The sequence below is a fragment of the Sceloporus occidentalis genome, unplaced genomic scaffold, assembly GCF_023333645.1.
Source record: "Sceloporus occidentalis isolate IW3139 unplaced genomic scaffold, rSceOcc1.0.p SCAF_7, whole genome shotgun sequence".
In the NCBI taxonomy this organism is placed as follows: domain Eukaryota; kingdom Metazoa; phylum Chordata; class Lepidosauria; order Squamata; family Phrynosomatidae; genus Sceloporus; species Sceloporus occidentalis.
The window spans coordinates 63,046,223-63,062,242 of record NW_028316987.1 but is presented as its reverse complement, the minus strand read 5'-3'; the positions used below and the strand labels follow the sequence as shown (position 1 = coordinate 63,062,242).

At 37.9% G+C, this 16,020-nt stretch overlaps 1 protein-coding gene across 4 annotated transcripts in view; it reads right to left on the bottom strand.

The window, feature by feature from the left end:
* ETV1 (ETS variant transcription factor 1) overlaps positions 1-16,020 on the bottom strand; it is an 88,473-nt gene that overhangs the window by 60,925 nt on the left and 11,528 nt on the right. For 2 of the 4 annotated variants that reach the window (XM_089533140.1, XM_089533142.1), the window contains one exon: positions 13,244-13,297. The exons of the other annotated variants lie outside the window; for them this stretch is intronic. In XM_089533140.1, coding sequence (XP_089389266.1) covers positions 13,244-13,297 — 54 coding nt within the window. The remainder of the gene's footprint in view (positions 1-13,243; positions 13,298-16,020) is intronic. 4 annotated transcript variants of the gene reach the window in all.

The following is a 16,020-nucleotide window of genomic DNA, read 5'->3' as shown; positions in this document are numbered from 1 at the left end:
ACCAGTGTGTGGAGGGATTAAGAGAAAGAGTTTGAACTGTTTGTGGTGTAAAAATGGAAATATTTATGAATGATTTATTATATAGGTTGTATAGTATTATTGAGCATAAAATCAATCAATAAAGGGGGAAGTAATCCCACCTAGTGGAGACAAACCCTTTTGCAATTTTTATGTGAGAATAATGTTCATGCCCATTTCCTATGTGCTTATCAGAAAAGACAGAATGTGTCAACCTGAAAGAATATAAACGGAAAGGGTAGGGAGAAGAGCCTCAGCAACACCTTTAAGACTAATATATGTATTTAAAACAATGTGTCTTTATGAGTGTAGAAGTAACTGGTACCAATCATGTTAATCCAGAAAAAAATGACCCAAATGTTTGTTATTGTTTCTTACATTTAAATCTCACACTTCCCCCAGTAAATTCAAGAAGGTTTACATCATTCTCCTCTCCAGTACCCTTTGTCTTTACTTTCACAACAATCCTGTGAGGTAGGAGTTGGACAGGGGCTGAGAAAGGAAAAAGTAGTCTGTTTCTCATTCTCTCTCTATATGTGTGTGTGTGTGTGTACACACATATGCACACACACATATTAGAAAGTATAGAGCAATATTCTTTTAAAAAAATTTGGTGCTCTTTGGCAAAGTTCCATTTGTGGAATGTAAAATAATATTCAAGCTTTCACCTTTAGGCACACTTGCAATCAAACTGTAGGTTATTTTATTTAAAAGCACTCATGATTTCCGAAGTCAAACCCCAATTAATTACACTGCTCTTCCAAATGTAAGTACTAACCATGTCTAATCTAATGAACAGCATATGCTTAGTTCATGTTATGACAGAGCCATTACTTATGTCGATAAACTGCGTACACTTCCCACAGCTGTAATAAGGGACAGGAAAATACTCCAATTAAAGGATACTGAAGACTTTGAAGAGGAGGAAAAAGAAAAGCAATCTGTTGTTCGCATAAGGACATATAATAGAGGTATTAAAAGGTTAGCTTCCAAAGCCAGGATTGCATGATCCATCTCTTCTTCGATTTAATATAGCTAAGGAATATCAATCCCTCTTTATCATTTCTTATAACCTTGCACAAGCAGACTGTGGTGCAGGTACTAAGTAGGTGTAGTAGCAAGATAGAAGATTAAAAGGTGGTTTTCATTTATAAAAGTACACATGCACATACACCCGCAAACAGAAAATAAGTGCATGATTTTGAATCTCAAAAAGATACTTTGCATTCTTCTTTGCTTTAAATTACTACAAGATGCTGCCTGTTCTTTTATCTCATAAAATTCTTCATTAAAAACCTTTCCAAAAAGGCTTGTTTTTATGCTTTTACCCTATTTTATTTTCTATTCTGCTTAATGCTTCCATATTTTCTCCCCTACCATATATTTGTACATGATGGAGAAAACAGGTAAGACAAACAGATAGATATGTTTCATTTTCACTGCTTGTTTCATTCATATTTTTGTAAAACACCTTGCAATTGTGATACTGAGGCACGTTCTTCCTGGTTCCCCATCCATCTTTTGCTGATCACCCCTTCTTTTTCTTTTTTACACTGTCATTACCTGGTATTTTCCATCTGTGGCTTTAGTGAACAAATCAGAACTTGGGCAAGTTGTTTTTTGGACTACAACTGAATGTGCTTGGCTGAGGGGTACTGGAAGACATAATCCCCCCAAAAAGGAACTTTTCCAAACTCTGGGGCAAATACAGGACAAGGACATTGCACTGAGGAACCCTTTGCACTATATTTTGCCAGTTAAGCTGATTCCTGAACTAATTCTCTTGTTCTCCCATGCTGGGGAGCGTTTCCTTTGTCACAGTCTCCTTTGGTCAATTGGTTCTGAAGATTTTTGAAAGGCTGCAGAACCTGTTTGCTGATGGTAGAAGTATATATGCAACACAAACAGGAAGATCTCCTGAAACCTCCTGTCAACATACGGAAAAGCCCATTGTTTTTATTTTCTTTGGCTTAAAAAAATGCCTGCACAACATGAAGAAATAGTATGGGGAAATCCTATAATAAATGGGCAACAGATTAATTTCATGGAATGGTACAGAAAGAGTAAGGGTGGAAGGATGCATGAATTAGCCTTCATACCTGGGTCCCCACCTCCATACCAAAATCCTTCAAAATACATTTTGTTTCTGGCATAAGAGTACATCTGAACTGAACTCTCATAATAATTATGTGAAGAACTCCTAATTTCTTGCTAAAAAGAACTCACGCTTGGACGGACTGCTGTTTATTGTCTTTAAACTTGATTTCAATGACACCAAGAATGAGGGACAATTACAATTGAAGCAAAGAGCACTTTAGCAGCATATATAAATATAGTTTTTTGTGGTTTTTTTGGGCTATGTGGCCATGTTCTAGAAGAGTTTTTTCCTGACGTTTTGCCAGCATCTGTGGCTGGCATCTTCTGAAGATGCCAGCCACAGATGCTGGCGAAACGTCAGGAAGAAACTCTTCTAGAACATGGCCACATAGCCCGAAAACACACACACTCACACACACACACACAAACTGTGGCTGCCAGCCATGAAAGCCTTCGACTTCACATATGTAAATATGTTTTGCACTGATAAATAAGTGGGATGGCAAGTGGTTGGTTTGCAAAGACATGTAGCTAAATCTGGCACACCACACTATAAGTAAATCACATCTCCCTTTCAACATTTTTGTAAAAAGTTAGATAAACTAAAGATTACTGATTATTAGCCATGTACAGGAGAAACTGTTTCTGTTAGTGAGAACTTCACTTGCCACTACATGGGTACTTTGGGCCAGACAGACCCGCATACACATTTTTTTTTTGTGGCAACTCATATGACAAAGTAGGAGCAAGGAAATGCAAAGTAAATGAGGCTTGTGAGCATTAACATGTAATTCAGTTTACTAGACCTTTCCTACCATATGTTTCCCATCCATATACTGAATCCCTTCAAAAGGAAAGGAAAAATAGGTCTTTAAAGATAACTGGGCCCATAAAACTGCTTTAAAGAAGCAGAGGTGACAAGTGAATCTCTGCAGAATTAAGCCCAGGACCCATAAATTCACCTCCTCTCATTTTTTTCAAGCACATAATAATAATCTTCACATGAACCAAAATTTAAATCTGCAGTACAGTCGACCCTCCACATCCACAGATTCTTTATCCAAGGATTCAATCATCCACGGCTTGAAAATATTTTCAAAATACATAAATTCCAGAAAGCAAACCTTGATTTTGCCAGTCTATTTAAAGAACACCATTTTACTATGCCACTGTATTTACCAGGACTTCAGCATCCATGGATTTTTGTATCCACAGCAGGCCCTGGAACCAAACCCCACTGGGTTTACTGACCACAGTTTGTGTGTCTATTGGGGGGGGGGGGTTAATTGAATTTGGCTGGTGAGGAAAACCCAGCAATAGTAATCTATTTACCTGGACAAAAAAAGAACCTAGCAGATTAAAGAAAGACATAACCAATTATTTGTGCTATGGTTTTTTTTTTTTTTTTGTGTGTCTCACATAAAATGATATGGGCCTAGACTGACCATCTATCCCATAACGGCAAAGTGGCAATTTCAGTGAACAGAGCATGTTCACCTCAGAGTAGCAAGGTCACATTTTTTAAAAAAATAAAGTTTCCAAAACAATTAGGCATCAGTGTTGTCTATATACATTGGCAGGGAGCAGCCATTAGTTTTATAGTAGTATTCTGCCAGTTGTGCATCAAATCAATATTGAAGCTAAATATATCAAGGTCTTTCTACCCTTCAGAGTTACGAATTACATATTAAAAAAATCTCCACAGTCTGCAGGATAAAAAAAAGAAGCAAGATCTACTTATTAAAACCAAAATAAAGCTTTCAAGTTGCTACTACAACCACAGATTAAAGGCATTATTGACTAGAAGGAGCCTACTGGCAAGCCCTCTCTCTTGCTATATTCATGAGGAATAGGCTTCATCAAATTTAAGTAAGCCCCCAAAAAAGATTCTCTAGAGTAAAGAAAAATACTCCTGCTAAATACAGACTAATGCTTGGGGCTAACCACAAAATGAAATCATAGAGGTCAGAAGAAGAGAGAAAAGGCAACTTAGTTATTAGAATATTTTTCCTCTGCTGAAATGAGGAAAGGAGGAGTCAACAAGGACTTTTCATGTCAGTAAAAAATGAATTAAGAAAAATGTATCTGACTAGGACACATCCACTCTGGATGGCATACATCAAACAAGTACCATGATATTTCATAACTCTCATGTGCAATAGCTAGAGGACTTGAAAATCCAGATTCACAGCTCAAGGGTGGGCTTGATGACCTGGGGCTGGTTACTCTCCCTTAGTCTGGTCTTCTTCACAGGACTCTTGGGAGGATCAAGTAGGGAGTAGGTTGCTTTAAGCTCACTGGGAAAAAGTACATAAATGTAATTTTTTAAAACAACTAACAAAAACAATTGTGCTCACGTTTCAGAACAAGATAAAGAAAGTGGGGAGTGTGAGGATGAAGGATCATAGGGAGAGATAATTTTTGTAAGGTCAAGGAGCAAATAAGTAGTAGACTGGGCCTGAAATAAAGTAGACAATAGATGCACATAACTCCTTTTTGCAGAAATTAAGAGTGACGTTATGAAGGGGATGATAGAATCACACATACAAACTACCCTCAATGGTTCATCTCTGAAAGGCAATGAGTCAGACCTACTAATACTGAAGTAAATGTGCTTATGAGCATTTATATCATCAGGATTTGTGCATTATTACTGCTCCTTATCACACAAAAGCTACTAGTGACTAGAAGTTTCTTTCAGGTATTTTGCACTCAATTCACAAAGACAGGATGCTGTGTGTGAGGCAGTTCTACACATCTCTGTTGTGGCCCCTCTTCATGCAACCATTTTGAATGACTGAATAGGCCTACTGTAGTGGGTGACCTTGTCCAAGTCACATGCTCTCAGCTTCAGAGGAAGGCAATGGCAAACCTGCTTTGAACAAATATTGCCAAGAAAACCCCATGAAAGGTTCGCCTTAGGGTCACCATAAATTGGAAATGACCTGAGGACACACAACACCACACAACACATCCACTGTTAAAGGCAGCTTCCTCTGTTCCTAAAACATTCCGTCCTTTCAGAGCTTGGAAGTTACTTTTTTTGAACTACAACCCCCAGTATTTTCCCCCAGGTAGCATAACTAGCGATAAGTTTTCAGAGCTATGTCCTTTTCTGTTTCTTGATATTTAATAACTGGCTTGCCCAAAGTTATATAAACCAAATAGTCTCCAAGAGAACAGAGCAGCAAATAGGAAACATACTGCCAACAATACTCTGGTCTTCTGCAGATGGTAGCAATGAGATCACAGCAGTATAATGTCATCCATGCATGAGTGCTCCCTGCAACTCCCAAAGATGGCTCCAGCTCACAGCCACGAGAGAGTAGGTGCCCTGTGGTGACTGCAAAGTCAATGAGCGACAACTTCAGAAGAATATGCCTGCACAAGAGCACCCTTAGAAACACTTTACAGTACTAGAAAGGCCTTCCATCTGATTTAACAAGGCTCTTCTTCTTAACTGTTTTTACATTTATTCCTGGTATGCATAAACATACAAAATCTGTATACCAAATTGTAGCAGTGACAGAGTCGATGACTCTGAACTGCAAGATTCTGGAATCCGGCTGGCAATTCATATGCCAACAGTGTATCAAAATCAAAATAGAGATTTTCCAGGTTTCCCTTCTTCTAGCCTCCCTGGTTAGTTGGGGAGAGGGTGTGTTCTCTCTGTGGATGCTGCACTACCAGGGCAGTTTGAGTGTTCGCAAAAATAAAGTTCATGCTATTTTAGCTCAACAGCAAGAGAGCTTTTGCCAAAATCTATTCCTGCTAATGACTACTTCATACAGGAAGTGATTTTGGCTGCAATTCTACATCTACTTACTTAGGAGTAAGCTCCACTGAACTCAGTGGAAATTTTAAAAAAGCAGATTTATATAGGACCCTGCCCTTAAGAAATTCCTTGCCATACATTGTTGAAAAAAAATACATTTTAAAAAATATACTTGCTGCACTACTGTCATACTTATTTACTATTTTACTTTTGCCTCTGACAACAGAAGTGCTATCTTTGTTTGAAAACATCCTCAGAAAAGCAAAAGCTGGTAGATGAGAAAGTTTGATCCAACAGCATTATAGTCACGTTCAAAGGGAATCCCCTGAAAAGCTGAATTGATGTCTCTCTTTTGGATAGTTCTTAAAAAGTTTTCTTAAAAGAATCTGCCAAAAAGGTGGAGGAGGAGGAGCCTTTCATCCTCTACTTCATTGAATCTCCCCTTGCTTTTTTGTTTAAATTCCTTAGCTGGAATATCTAAAGGGTCAAACACTATGAACAACATGAAACAATCTGCATGTGTGAAAGATCCGTCACAAATCCAAAGAAACAAACAAAGCTTCTGCATCCCCTAACATTACCACAAATTCTAATGTTTTACAACAGAGGCAGTTCCCATGTTCAGAAAGGGAATACTTGTTGTTCCTCGTGGGAATAGTTGTCTGACTAACTCAGCCCTCAGAAACTACCCTAAAGAGGGTACTGTGCCAAAGTCAAAACATACAGAAACAAACACAGCCAGTTGGCCTGATGATGATATGAAAGACAGAAAAATCACCAGGCACCTTTACCCCATTTTGCACTCGATTTCATCTCATGTACCCACCAATAGGCCAATGTAGAAATTTATCCCACTTTCCTGATTAAAAGAGGCACCCTTTCTCAGAAGAGGAAATTATTAAAAGGCCAACAGCGAGTAAAGGCTTGAGCGCTGAACCAGAACACTGGGAGACCAGAGTTCAAATCCCAGGTCAGTCATGGAAACCCTCTGGGTGAACTTGGGCAAGTCTTACTCTCTCATACGCAGAGGATGGCAGAGGCAAACCTCATCTGAAAAAACCTTGACAAGTAAATCCTATGACAGATTCACCTTAGAGTCACCATAAGTCGGAATCGACTTGAAGCCACACAAAAACAATCACTTTTTCCTTCAAAGAAGGAAGCATCATTACCTTACTCTCCACATAAACAGGCACACTAATAGGCACTCTCCCATATGATTTGCTTCAGCCTGTTCCATTTTGAACTACGAAGTAGTTCTACTAACAGATTAGTTTTAGTTCCCCCCCCCAACACACACACATTCCTGATCATGTCAAGCTTTGAAGTTTGTCTAAACTGAGATTGTTGTACTTTGGACATACCATAAAATATATGACTCACTAGAAAATACAATAATGTTTGGTAAGATAGAAGGCAGTAGAAAAAGAGAAAGACAGCATTCCAGATGGATAGATGCAATCGAGGAAGCCATGGCCCTGGATCTTCAAGACCTGAGCAGGGCTGTTGAGGATAGGGTGACTTGGAGGTCTCCCATTCATAGGGTCATCATAAGTCAAAACTGACTTAACAGCAATTAACAACAATAATAGACTAAAAGAAAATAGCATGAGATCTGTTTGGCAATCCAGGAATAGTACATTCTCCTGTCTGTTACATGACCTCGTTCCATCCACTCAGCACAGTTTTCCATTTCTTTTCTGGTACATGCACTGGTAATCTCTCATCTAGATTTCTGTAATGCGCTCTACTTGGGGCTACCCTTGTATCAAGTTCAGAAGCTTCAATTGGTTCAAAATGTGGCAGCCAGACTGGTCATCAATACATCTAGGTTTGACCATATAACACCAGTGTTAAAATCTCTTCACTGGCTGCCAATTAGCTTCCGGGAGCAGTAAAACATGTTGGTTATTACCTTTAAAGCCCTATATGGCTCAGGCCTGAGTTACTTGCGGGAATGCCTCTCCCTACATAATCCACCCCGGACACTCAGAACATCTGGGAATAATTTATTGGAACATTATAATACGAGATTAACATCAACTTCCCATAGAGCATTCACAGCCACAGCCCCCACATTGTGGAATAGTCAACTGGAAGAGATCTGTCTTATTACCACCATCCTATGAAAGTCGTCAAGAGTGGAGCATTAGTTATGGTTTTATATAGAATCAGGTGGATATGCCCGCCGGAAGAGATCCGTCTTAAGTGCCTTCTTAAAGGCATCTATGGTGGTAATAAGACAGATCTCTTCCGGTGGGCATATCCACCTGATTCTATATAAAACCATAACTAATGCTCCACTCTCGATGACGTTCACAGGATTATAGTTGCTTGTATATTTTAAGTAACTAATAGGAATGTTTAATTCAGTGCTAGTATTTTATAGTTCATATTTGTATTGTACCGTATTTTTAATGATGTAATCCCACTTTGATCCTTGGGAGAAGTAGGAAATACAAATAAAAATTATTATTATTATTATTATTATTATTATTATTATTATTTCTTTTTGGCTTTCATTTGTCCCACAGAGCAAAATCATAAGCACATTTTGTGATTTTAATTACACAATGTGAAAATGTAGATCTTCACTTAGAAAAAAAAATCTGTATAATTTACCAATAGGTATGCCCTGGGCTTGCCACTGACAATTACTCAGAAGTTTTAGTTATAAGTGATATTTTTACAGAGCTCATGGGTGTAATGTACATAACTAAATCTATGTTGGCCTTTGCCGGATTAACTCCACAGGAAGCTTGCCTGACCTTTACTTCAGAAAGCGAACACAAGGAAAACAAACAAATAAATGCTCATTTAACAGTACTGAATAAATTGTAGCTAAAGAGATTTGAGCTACAATAATATTAAGAAAACATGAAAATTCCAATCAAAAGAGAGTGTGTATCAGTGTCTTCATGTACCTGTATCTGTGCACATTCAAGCTCATGAGGATATGCAAAGCAGCCCAAATTATGCATGTCGAGCCCTTCCAAAGAAGTTCAAATCCCACCAAGGGGAAATGAGAGTGGAAATTATTTGTGCAAAATGCATTTCGCTAAGTCAGGGCATTTATGTTCAAGGGGAAGCATTGACTCAAGAAACCCTGCCAATATGCCACAGGATTTTTTATTCACAGTTCATAGCCTTTTCCTAAGAATCATTGACTTCTTTTGTAACAATCATTGGCAAAGTAGTGACTATAGTACTGCAAAATAAGGTGCCATTGTGCTATCGCCTCATTCACCAAATTTTGCAGCAGTCTAGACAACTCCATCTTACATTTGCAAAAGGATCTTGTCATAGCACCTTTGAGACTAACTGAAAGAAAGAAGCTGGTAGCATGAGCTTTCATCAACTGAAGATGTAGATTCAAGTCTGTGATCGCTGGAATAGCGGTATAGAAATAAAATTTTATTATTATTATTATTATTATTATTATTATTATTATCTACAGAAGCTCATGCTACCAGCTTCTTTCTTTCAGTCTCAAAGGTGCAAAAAGGTCTCCTTGCATGCTGTTTTTCCAAACTAACACGGCTATGTCTTTGAATTCTATCATCTTCCATTTGTAACCTTTCCACAACAGCATAAAACCTTTTTTTTTTTGGGGGGGGGGGGGGAGCGGGGAGGACTGACTACAATGCCTTTTTCTTCTAGAATGAGAAATCCTTTATCTGAAAACACACCAGAGTACCAGCAGAATTTGCACCCCAGGAGAAATATTTTATGAATGCCATAAATCACATTTTTCACCCCAATACAAGTCACTGAATTGAGTGGGTTCAATGCTCCAGCCCCATCGATAACTTATTTAATGAAATGAAAAATTGTTTGTATTGTCTGCTGAAACAGTGGAATATTATCAATGAAGTTGGTTTAGAAAAAGAAGACCAGGTTAACTGGCTGGAATTCTCCTGTTTGCTTTATGGAGTGATTCCTGAGAGTGACTTGGAGGTCTCCCATTTATAGAGTTGTCGTAAGTCAAAGTCAACTTGACTACAGTCAACAACAAAAATCTGACAAGAGATTAGGTAGGCCATAGAATCACGGCCCACTTATTGCTGAAATATTATATTTTCATTTTGAGTAAGCATACACTGTTTAAAAAGAACAATGCCAACTTTTGATGTGTGTAAGACTATGTATATGATGTGGAAGTCTATTTTTTGCCATGTTACAGTGTTCTTGCGTAGCACACACACACAAAAACAAAATATCACATTAACATGTACAGAAAAGACCACTTGTAGCTATTTTCAGTACCTAGTAATTTGTGAATTCACTGCAAGAATGTACATTCATAAAACCCCGTCATCATATAAAGTGGAAAAAAGCTACTAGTAGTGCCTCTTTTACCACAAAAATCAGTCACAAAATAAAAATGGCAACAGAATTTGCTAGTGATCATGGCAGATTAAGAGGACCCAAAGTTGTCATGTCAACAGTAGTCCTCAAAAACTAGGCATGAACTGTTTGGGCACAAAATATCACTGTACTCCAACTGCCAGAATCCCCCAGCCAGTATAGGGGTAATGCTAAATGGAGGTTCTGGGAAGTGTAGTCCTAGAAGTAGCTGTTTGTAAGCCCCAGGCTTCTCCTTCCAACAGCATCATACAAGTGTTCACTACATCCTTTCCCTTATGGCAATAGATTGGTGTTATGTTTTCAAATTCTTAGAAACTTATTCTCGAGGTCAAAGCTCATTTTAGCCTAATGGGAATGAATCAACTTATCTGGCTTTGTGAGTTGCATTTTGTAGGACATTTTGTAGATAATATTCTAGATTTTCTTCTTCTTCTTGGAGTTAATGCTATACAAGCAAACTTACATGTTGGACATAATACAACTGGCAGTGACTTACTTCCGGAACAATCATTCTATGCAGTCAAATTTCATGTGTAAATGTGAATGTTCTGAAAACATAGAAAGAAAGCCTTGACACATTTACTGTTAGTACATGTTCTCTATTATGGCCTATTATGTCATAGCATAATATTATTGTTTCCTGAAGCAATGGTTAGTACTTCGGGTAATAAAAAATAAAATAAAATAAATACCTAATTGGGAAATGGGGAGGGCAGATCAGCTTCACTTTGTGCCACACTAAATTTTTTTAGTCTCAGATTCTTTCCAAGAAGAAATTTCTGATTTTTGGTAAATTCCAAAAAAACAATCAAAAACTAAAATCTCCCTCATTTTTTGTATGACATAGTCAACAGGTACAGCCATTACCAGCATGAAGAGGACCATACTGTACTCACACTGCCATAGAAACGCCAAAGATGAGCAATCTTTCAAATAAAAGTGGTGACAACTCCAATTCCTCACTAACATGGTTGAACGTACAGTCAGCCTGTGCCGTACATGGGCTTCGTTTATGTGGCTTTCTGTTTACACTGAAGCCACGCTACAATTAAATGAATGGTGCCCGTGCCTGTGGCACACATGCCATTCTGCATGCACGCACCCCATTGTTTACAATGGGGCGCAAGAATACACAGTTTTCCCCTTACGTGGGGGAGTCCAGAACAGATCCCCCGCATAAGGGAGGGCTGACTGTACATACATTCTGGGCTAGATTTTTAGGAACTACGAACTCAAAGCCTTGATTTGGCTGGATGATTTTTTTCCATTTCAGATTCTCCCATATTCATAGTTTTTTAAATCTCAATTTTTTTTCTACCGTGAGTAAGGAGAAATGTATGAATTTTGTTAAATTCCTATCATGAACAAATTGAAATGAAATTTTCACCCATCTATACTGAAATGTTTCCAACTGTTTTATTAATGTTGGGATTAATAAGAAACACAGATATAAAGGCCTGAGTTTTAATATCATATAACTCTCAAGATAGAGGGGGTAGAATTGGATAAACAAAGTGGACTAGGAAAAACTTGTATGCAGGTGAGCAAAGAGATCCTAGAAATTCAAGGTTATAGGTACAGACAGGAAATATCTGTTTGCTTTTACAACAGGTGCTGTGATGAAAAAAGCAAAGGCACAAGTGAACTGCTGCAGCATGAAGGAACGATTTGTAATTCCTGACTCACGCTTTCAGTTTATCCAAATTTTGATCACACTATCATCATATGGCAGCTTTACCAATCTGTATCAGCAGTGATAAAGGTTATAAACAACAAGAAGGATTAAATCAATGAGCATTAACCAGCCATATGAACTAGCCCTACTATGGGCAGCAACGTCATTAAATTAAAAAAGACATATTATTCAGAAATAAAATAAACATGACACTCACTAAGATAACTGAGTCCATTATAAAAAGTATTTATGTTCTACAGCCCAATTTTAGCAGCTGGATTTGCAGTGTGATAGCAACCAAGAAAACTTATGAAATGCAACAGCTTAAAAACAAATATGATCCTGAGCTGCATCAGTAGGAATATCGTGTCTAGATCAAGGAAAATAATAGCACCACTCTATTTTGCTTTGGTCAGAACTCACCTGAAATACTGTGTCCAGTTCTGGGCACCACAATTCAAAAAAGATGTTGACAAGATGGAGAGTATTCAGAGGAGTGTGACCAAAATAATAACACCACTATTGCAAGTCTTGATAAAAATTTAAACTGCTATTCCAATTTGTTTCTGCACATAAAATTTGGGAGGAGTAAATATAATTATTTCCTTTATCTCAGCAGAAAAAGGCCTGGCAGTGGCAAGGTCCCAGTTGTTACTTTAGATTCTGCCTCAATACTTTACCATCAAAAATAGGTCTTTCATGACTCTTAAAATAATGTGATGACCATGGATGTCCCACACAACATTTCCCCCCACTTTTGTCCATCTCCACAGCACTCTAGCAGCCACTTAATTTGTCATGCAATAAATAGAGACATGCCTTGACAAAATAGGACTAATGGTGTTCCTATTGGAGCAATAACAGGCGTCACTAGAGCAATTGTGGACAAGTTTGGCCTTTCAGATGTTGTAAGGCTGCAACATAAAGAGTTGTGATCTAAGGACACCTAGAACACCACAGTTGTTCTCCCCTATTTTAGGAAACCAGGTCAAGCTTTCAAATGATGTTGCTCATTTTGTAAAAAGAACATGCCATTACCTTCAACCCCCTGAAAACCCACTCCTCACCACCAGATGCTACAGACATGCACATACACAGAAAAAAAACCAAGAGTACCAGCTTCAGCCAAACCACTTTTCCTGGCTGCAATTCAGCAGTTATTTTCTTCATGTGTTTTTATGGTGATGTCATGGACTGTTAGCCACAACAGCCATGTGACCGCCAGCTAAACAAAGGTAGACATTGAAAACGTTTTCCTTGAAAAAGAAAAAAAAAGAGTAAAGAAAAGTGGTGAGTCATACTATACTTACAACTCTCGGCCTGGTAGTCTGGTACAAACTGCTCATCATTGTCAGGTACCTGAGCTGAAAATTGGGTGGGGGGAAAGAAACAGAAAGAAAGAAAAGTTAACACACACAAGCCACTAAAACGTACAATGAGCTTAATACTTAGGACAAGCTGAAGATGGATTCAGAAGAGGACTATCAGTCAATAAGAATTTAAGTTACACAAGTAAGCCAGCCATGTATACAACACATTTGGAAATTCTGCACATGATTTGGAGCATTTGTTACTACTAAATACTGGTACCAAATGGGCTCGCATCAGAACAATATTTATCTTAATAAACAAGAGGATAGATTCATTACTATCTTCTACTACTACTACTTCGACTACTACTATACATGGATTCAAGCATCCACGGCTTGAAAATATTCATAAAAAGTATAAATTTCAAGTATCAAACCTTGATTTTTCCATTTTATAAGGGACACCATTTTGCTATGCCATTGTATTTAATGGGACTTGAGCATACAAGGATTTTGTTATTCACGGCGATTCCTGGAACTAAGATAACTATGGTCCACTGTAGTTTTATTCTATGCTTATATTAGTACAATACAATTTGACTACATATGTAGAAAAAAAAGGGACGTCTTTTCAACATTGAGGAGGCTTCTACAGATATATGATGATGTTAGAATGAACAATGATTCATTATGAATCCATCTTTAGGGCTAAAAATAATCTGAAAAGGAAATGTCTTTGTGTATGTGTGTGTACCTTCTACAGCAAAACTTCACTTCTTATTCTAAAGTCTTCTTATGTAAGTTATTGCTTACTCATATGTTAGGTCCTGCTGGGACCAATGAAACTTCCTTGTGGTAAATGTGATGAAATTCACAACTGTGTGGCCCAGTCCTATGCATGTTTTCAGGAAAAAGTATATTTCACTATTTCACCTAGAATCCTCTATCAGGAGCTTATTATTCAACCAATCATTTATAATGGTATGAATGTAATTCATGAGCAAAACCCACTACAGGTATATCTTGGTTAATGAAGTACATGTGTTCCTGGGTATTACCTCTTTAACAGGACCTTTGGTACCAGAGGCAGAAATAACATGGAAAGATCATGCACCACAAAAAATAAGAGCAGCTTGGAAATATTTTAGAAGACTTTTTATTCAGAACTACAAATATACACATGTGAAATGAAACAACTATGATAGGCAAGCATTGCAGAAGTAAGCATTCTAGAGAACACTTCAAGGCTTCTTCCAAAATGCATCCAGGGATGATATTTTTCTTTCTTTCACCAGCCATTACATTCCTAATAATTTCCATTATGGTGGCCAAACTTACATATTTACGGGTTTTTAAACACGCTGGGGAGAGCTGGGGAGGCTTCTCAACTCTCCCCTTGTCTCTCCATTTTGCTGTTAGTGCATGCTTCGTAAGGGATTCCAAAGGCAGTTACAGTTTACTTTGCCTGTTGTAAGGAGGCACCCATGGCTACAGTTGGATTGGCTAAACTAGAATCCTGTTCTTTCACTACTCAGGCAGGGCAGTAATAAAAAGACTTGGTAAAAAGATGGTTCTTTCACAGCGGCTGTGTTAACTGAGGTATGCCTGTACTGGTAAATACTCTTGGAAATATTCAAGTGCATAAATTAACTCAGCACTGGGCACACTATCTTAATCTTATAATAAATCGTAGATCAAGATTGTTTTAAAAAGAAGATACTATCATAAACTATGCCTGAGGGAGCCGGGGGGGGGGGGGGGGAGGGACATGCAGGGACAAATTGCAGAAACTGAAATTCACTAGTGGACTATTATAGCACCAATGAATGAACATAGATAATGACAGTTTAAACAGACTATTTGGGTGTCATTAACAGCTTTGATTACACCAAGCACACATAGACGCACAGCTCCTATTGAGGATATTGAGAAATCATGGCTATATGTCAAGGAAAAGAAGTGCTAGGATATGAATTCACAGAGTCTGAAAAAAGAAGAATAAATTGGTTGTTTACTGAAGTGTTGGTCCAAAGAGTTAAGACTTAAGCAAGGGGCTTCCACTAGCCCTGTTCTTGAACAACTGGATTCCACACCATAATATGAGTTCTTCTTGAATCTTACCTCAGTTCCAAGAACATTAACCATGCAATATAAAGGGATGATGCATGTAAATAAATGGTGTCTAAAAACCCTTTGGCACAGAGGATAACTTTCATCATTGCCTATATCTCTGCCTCTGTTTCCAGTTCACATCCATACCACCATCTCTGCTTACTCGTCTTTTTATTAACTGGACAAAATTAGATTATATTAGATTTTTGGGACAAAGGTAGTATCAACTGTACAACAGCTACAACATATACATAAGCATCTGTTGTTCACAACGTACAAAACAAACCACAACAATCTGATGTGCAAAGGGTTTATAATGTCAAGGCAACTGCCACACAATACGCATAATAGATTAGAGACCAATTTAATTTCTAATTTATTGTGCGATTTCTTAACATTTTATTCCTCATCAAAAGAAACCACTGTGCTCAGTGTTGATAGAACGTATGCTGCTTTTCCTTCAAGAAACTCAGGGTAGCAAATTTGCCTCATAGTGTATAAGTACAATTTGTATTTATACAGTACAGCAAGTGAAAATTTACACTTTGCGAGACAGCGTTCTGATCAAGTTAAGGGGGTATTTGAAAACAGATTTTCTCACATCAGTTTTCAACATTTAACCACTGTAGTGTGATGGTTCACAAACCAAAGAGAGTGAACTTAGC